The sequence below is a fragment of the Physeter macrocephalus genome, chromosome 12, assembly GCF_002837175.3.
Source record: "Physeter macrocephalus isolate SW-GA chromosome 12, ASM283717v5, whole genome shotgun sequence".
NCBI lineage: Eukaryota > Metazoa > Chordata > Mammalia > Artiodactyla > Physeteridae > Physeter > Physeter macrocephalus.
The window spans coordinates 50,501,312-50,508,112 of record NC_041225.1 but is presented as its reverse complement, the minus strand read 5'-3'; the positions used below and the strand labels follow the sequence as shown (position 1 = coordinate 50,508,112).

At 36.2% G+C, this 6,801-nt stretch overlaps 1 protein-coding gene across 7 annotated transcripts in view; it reads right to left on the bottom strand.

The window, feature by feature from the left end:
* TTC27 (tetratricopeptide repeat domain 27) overlaps nt 1-6,801 on the bottom strand; it is a 184,497-nt gene that overhangs the window by 162,100 nt on the left and 15,596 nt on the right. For all 7 annotated transcript variants that reach the window (XM_055089104.1, XM_055089105.1, XM_024118808.3 and 4 more), the window contains exon 5: nt 6,501-6,603. In XM_055089104.1, the coding sequence (XP_054945079.1) occupies nt 6,501-6,603 (103 nt within the window). The remainder of the gene's footprint in view (nt 1-6,500; nt 6,604-6,801) is intronic.

The window sequence follows — 6,801 nt, the reverse complement described above, 5'->3', positions numbered from 1 at the left end:
TGAAGTAAGTCAGAAAGAGAAAAACAAATACCGTACGCTAACATATATATATGGAATCTAAAAAAAACAAAAAATCGTCATGAAGAACCCAGGAGCAGGACGGGAATAAAGACACAATCCTACTAGAGAATGGACTTGAGGACACGGGGATGGAGGGGGAAGGGTAAGTTGAGACAAAGGGAGAGAGTGTCATGGACATATATACACTACCAAACGTAAAACAGATAGCTAGTGGGAAGCAGCCGCATCGCACAGGGAGATCAGCTCGGTGCTTTGTGACCACCTAGAGGGGTGGGATAGGGAGGGTGGGAGGGAGGGAGACGCAAGAGGAAAGAGATATGGGGATATATGTATATGTATAGCTGATTCACTGTTATAAAGCAGAGGCTAACACACCATTGTAAAGGAATTATACTCCAATAAAGATGTTTAAAAAAAAAAACTGATTAGAACCAAATGGGCCTAAGATGGCATACAAGTCAACTTCCACTAGACCTTGAGCCTCAGTACATGCTCACTGTAACACATTAGCAAGCTAAATGACACACCCACAGGCACCATGACAGTTCCAAGACAGACCATAAGGATCAAAACGTAGGCGGTAGCCCAATTCCTGGAAATCCCCACCCTTTCCCAAAATAGCTGGAACACTCTTCCCACTCATTAGGGTATGAAATTACTCACCTGTATAAAAACTGACAACCGCATACCCTGGTGCCTTTCTCACCTTCTGGAATGGCCCATACTCTGTCTGTGGAGTGTGCTTCTCTCTAAATAAATCCACTTCTTACCTATCACTTTGTCTCACACTGAATTCTTTCTGCGATGAGACATCAAGAACCTGAGCTTCATTAAGTCCTGAAACCAAGTGTGTGATCTCAGTTGGAGGTATCACCTGTCCGTTTTGTCCAGGTTCAAGTGCCGGCCGCATGGGTTCGAGTTCCCAATCAGGGTTTTGGCTGGGTTCAAGTCCCGTCTGCGTAGGTTAAGTCCCAATCTGAGGTGCACGGTTTCACTTGTATTTTATTCCCTATCCCACTGAGTTCATTGATACCCCTAGCCACTACCACAGTGACTGGAACTCGGCAAGCATTCCAAAAAAAATTTTTTTAATTAAATATCAAGTTGGGCAGGAAATAGAAAGTCAAAAATAAAACTGGGAATGATTAAAGATTTTCCTAATTTAAAAATGACATGATGAAATTGGTATATTTTTTAAAAATCCAGTACTGCTGTACAGGCAGAAGAAAGGAAGGCCAAGAAAGAGCCTACAAGTCAGGTGCAACACTTCAGACACAAAGTGATGGTGAAAACAGCCTTAAGGAACTGCAAGGCTGGTCACACAGAGAGAAGGATAGACCTACCCTGAAATTCTGTTGCTCAACAGAATTGGAGTGCTGTCCATTCTGTAACGATGTAAATACTCCACACCTGCACTGTCCAAAATGGTAGCCATTTACCACAGGTGGCTTCTGAGCACTTGAAATGGGGATAGAGAAACAGAGAAACTGAATTCTTTATTTCATTTCTTTTATTTTAATTAGCCACATGCCGCTAGTGGCTACTGCATCTGACAGCACAGCTCTAGCTAGCAGTTGCAAGTGAAAGACTAGCAGGTTTCTTTATTTACTAAAAGGAAGCACTTTGTAGCAATTACAGATCCCAACAATGGAATGAGCTCCTTCTCAAGGTCATCTCAGAAAGCCCAATGAAAAAGGAAATAACATTTTTGGACACAATCTTCCAACAGATCCCAGCATTAGGATGGGTGGGAAGCTGGCCTACAAAGAATCACATTATTTGACACCTAGTAAGGACTTAAAGACCATTTTTACGCAGAAGAAAACTCTTGGTTTGGAAGTCAGACGAGCTCCCTGAAGCACACAGTGTGTCAGTGACAGACAGAAACTGAAAGTCAGATCTTAAAACTCTAGATTCTGTTAATTATCTTGATTGTGATAATTTCGTAAGTATATACATATGTAAAATATCACCAACTGTACACTTCAAATATGAGTCTTACTGTAGGTTAATTATACTTCAAAAACATTGCAAAAAAAAAGCACACAAATCCACTACTACACCTTCCTATATCAAGTCTTCAGTTCTATCTCATAGAGTTGTTGCAAGGAGTAAGCTAGTTAACATATTTAAAGACGTCAAACAGTACTTGGTGTGGAGTAAGAACTACTGAAACGTAAACTGCATTATTATTATTAGGTGTTAGAATTCTGCCCTACTGACCAGTTTGGAGAAAAGTAATGGAAAGAAGAGTAAGCAGATTTGGAGTCAGAAACTCCAGATAATAGTTCTGGTTCCTGGACAATCTCTTTGAGTCTCAATTCTTTGTAAAATGAGTTAGCTGGACAAGATAATCTCTAAATGGCCTTTCCAAACTAAAGATTTCAGACATGGACTAGGATAAGAGTTGTAGGAATGGAAAAGAAGGACGGATATGGAACCCTTAGGGATGAACTGATAAGATTTAAGAACTGGCTAGATACGAAGAATGAAGGAAAACAATGAGTCAACCGTGAACACAAAGTTTTAAGCTTTGATAACTCAAGTTTAAATAGAAAGAGGAGCATGTTGACCCAACAGACATATATTTATTATTTTAATAAATCAGTAGGTTCTCCATGGAAATGAATATTCATGACCTTCTGGATCAAAATGTCAACCAGCATATATTTAATATATTTAGTATATATTTAAAATGTATGCTAAAACCAAAATCTCTTCTCATGAGATTACTGAAAGCTATGTTAAAATGAAATCCCTATGGATTCACACGGATAATTATAATTAGATAATTATACTTAGTATATTTAATGACATCCATCCCAAAGTATCAAACTTATTTTTAAAAATCGATGCATTCATCAGTCACCAAGAAACTAATCTCTTGACGAACTCTTTCTATGCGGAAACAATCTAAGCCTAGAGTCACAGAGCTGCCTGTAAATGTTACAGCGGAATCTCGGACAAAACATTTTAGCCTGTTTTCTCTTAGACATAAGCTCATCTTCAAATACCTAAACCTCGATATTACATCTCATGCACTATACGGAACACGTTTTCAGTATCAGATCCCACAATAAATGATTGTGTGCCCTTAAGCAGCCTTCAGAGAATCATGGTTTCATCAGTATGACATCCAAAAGAGGACCTCAGAGTACGCTGAGGATCAGACTTTTCAAGATCTAACTCCTTTCAGAGATGTGATCAGTCCAGCAAAGTTATGCTGACATTCTGATGGGTTGTATTCCACTACAATGTACTGATGCAACATTTCTGGACAAAAATATAAAGATCGCAGTTGCTTATGTTTCATAGACTGAAGAAAAAAAAATCTTGCCAACTTTTTGATGATCCTTCAAGGGCAACATTTCAAATACAATATTCTTCTCTGGACACTGAACAATATTTCAGTTATAACTGACTGTTGGGTCAACATTTGGGTTAAATCCCAGAACATATTTTTAAATAAAATTGTTTATGAAATGTTGCAGTTTAAGACTATGTGCACACTTAGACATAGCCAAAATGGACCAATTTATGAGTAGATAAAATAAAAAATGTCGTTGATTAGCCTAGAACAGCAACATAAAAAATTCTTAGTTGCAAGGCAAAGCAAATGATATGCTAAAATATACTGCAGAAAAAAACTGAGACCACTTGGGGAATGAGTCACTTAGAGTCATATTTTCCAGATATCTTAGTTAACACTTTCTGTTTAGGAACTAAATTTTACCTCTTCCAATTCTCTCTAAGAAGAGAATGGTTCCTATCATTCATATGGTTCCTACCTTTTAAAATGGTACATAAAAAAGGTATTTTTTTTTCTTTTCTTAATAATTAAGGGTCATCATTAAGAACATTAGTCACTGAGATGTGGTAAAGATGTAGACATAAATGCAGATTTATATATATTATATGGGATAAAGGGAAGAGATGTAGCTTTCCCTCTGGCAACTGCATCAAACTTGATTTCCTTTACAAAAAGAGAAATAAAAACTCCCAGTGACACCTTGTATTTTTGTTCATTTACCGATTTTCCATAAAAGTATAATGAAGCATATGAAACTGTATAATATGCTACACAGTATAATGTAATAACCTTTTACAAAATTAAATAGTGGGCTGAATCCTGATGCCATCTTCTTCCAAACACTTTCACTATCCTCAGGAAAAATCAACTTTTTTCCCCATTAATATCAGTAAAATTCAACTCATCTCTGACTTTCAAAACTTTACCAGTTTTGTGAGCCCCCACTCCTCTGTCTCCCTTGCACTCTTTGTTTATGGAATGTATCTCACTTCATTTTAAAAATATGAAATGGCATGTATGCAGGAAGACTTAGTCTATACAGTTTTCATTTTACTAAAAATAGAAAGAGGACAATGACGTCTGCTAAACTGGGCATCAGGTCTTAATTTTCTCCAAGTCCAACTTCATATTTCATTCGCAAGAGAACTCCACACTTAGGCAACACTATAATGAGAAGATTCAAGATCCCATAGGATATCTGGATAGGATCAATTTTCTCATAACTTCTATAACATTTCACTTTTTAAAAAACTTTTATACAGAAGTAAACTCAGATAAAAACTGCTATCAAGATGGAGGACAAATAGAGGGAGTTCTGCAACTTCTCCCCTGAAAAGTGAATGTAGAAAAGGCTCAATAAATGTTAGCTATCACTATTCAACAAATATGCATTAAATATTTATTATTTTCTAGGCATTAAGCAGAAACAAGAAAAAAATCAGCCCTCAAGTTGCTCACAACTTAGAGAGTTGCTTACAGTCTTAACAAAAATATAGATGGTTCAGCAGCCTAAATTTGCTCATAAAAACCTTTTGTAATCCAAAAGCAATAAACCAAAGACTTTTACAGGAAAAAGAAATACTGTTTTTCAGTTCTGTTACTTCATTGCATCATTGTACATGTAGTGAAATGTCATTGTATAGAAAAGTAAACTGCTTACATTTAATAAAACAATCTGCTAACATGTCAGGTTTAAATCTCATGGCAGAACAAATATTGTTTTATATATACAAAGTTTAAGCTCAGAATAATTTTTTTTTTTACATGTACAAGTCTGATCTAACATACCCTTGCTTGTTCCACAGTCTTACATAACCTAAAATCCTGAACAAATATAAACTAAGTCCAGGTATATAAACAATTATACTGACTGAATAATATTTACCTGACATTCTCATTTTGAATCACATATAGATGTTCATTTTATCTAAGATTAGCATATGTGTATGTATTTCTGTCTTAGAACAAAATAAAAATTGAGAAACTAGTTTCTAGCTTAGTAGTATTTGTTACTGCACAAACTAATGTCCTCTCTAGTGCATTGTGACCTAGCCTGTTACTATACAGATGCACCTTTAAAGGAACCAGACTCCAGAAAGGTACAGCAGCATCTTGCAATTACACATGCCCACAAACACAAGAGCTGTCTTATGCCTGCACGAATGTGCCGCCTCAATCAAGTGCAGATCACTGCTTCTCCACACAGAGTGATACTAATCACCTCCCCCAACACACATACGCACCCACATACATAATGACTTCATACTCTTGTGATGTGAGAGGAATAAGGGCTCTGGAATCAGGCACACTTAACGTCAAATCCCTTCTGTGAAACTCAGAAGTTCATTTTTGAACTCAAGTTTACTTGTGTTCTGTATTCCTTCACTACAAGAGAATTTGTTTTTATTTGGCAACTTTTGTCAGGAATAATTGTTACAAAATCCCAGGGACATCAAGGGTCAAGGTACCCAAGATTTTCCCCCTTTTTCAAAATGTTTTCCTAAAAGACATATGAGGCATCTGCAACAAAGGCATTTACAGGGGTGTGTGGTTTATGATCATTTACTTAATTTTATATTTATATTCTAGGCACATTTCTATATGTACATTATGTACTATGATAAAAAATAATAAAACAAAATGCAAAAATGCCTCTCTACCCATTGTCATCCTCAGTAAAATGTATTTTCTACAAAATGTTTAAAAAAAAGAAAACCTGAATCCTTTCTTCATGTACTCAGTAGGATATAGGATAAATAATTTCCTGTTCTGCATGCAATTTGGCACAATTTACTCCAGTTCAAATTAAAGATTTTTTTAAATAAAGGGAGTTTACAATTGTTTCTAATGAGGCTTCTTACATTAAAGAACCGAGAAAATATTTAAATACCTTTAGGCAGTTTGTGATAAAATCATGGTGACCTACATAGAATAAATCACTCTGTTTAAGTAGATAATATAAATAATAGTGATTGCCTTTTTAAAAATTCAAAGACAAAAAAGAAATCCTATAATCTGACATCCTAGTAATTTGTGATATTCCACATCCAGAAAGAATGGAACACAAAAAGTTACCATCTGCTGTCAAACAACAGACGAAAAAGGAATGTCTAAGCCAAGAAAACAGAATGGAGATACATGCTCATAGCAAACAACATCTGCGACATACCTTGATCAATACAGTCTTCAGCAAGAGCAAAGAGCTGAGGTGAGCGTTCCTCAAGCAATTGCTGGTGAATATTCACACATCTCAAAGTCCACCATGGCAAGCTCTAGAAAAAGGACACACCAACGTGTTTACGTTGAATTAAAAGGACCCTTAGGAAAAAAATTTCATATTAATTCAAATCAATTTTTAGAATTTTTTTTACATTTGTGAGACTAAATTTACCCTTCAATAAGCTGCTATGGGGCTTCCCTGGTGGCGCAGTGGTTGAGAGTCCGCCTGCCGATGCAGGGGACACGGGTTC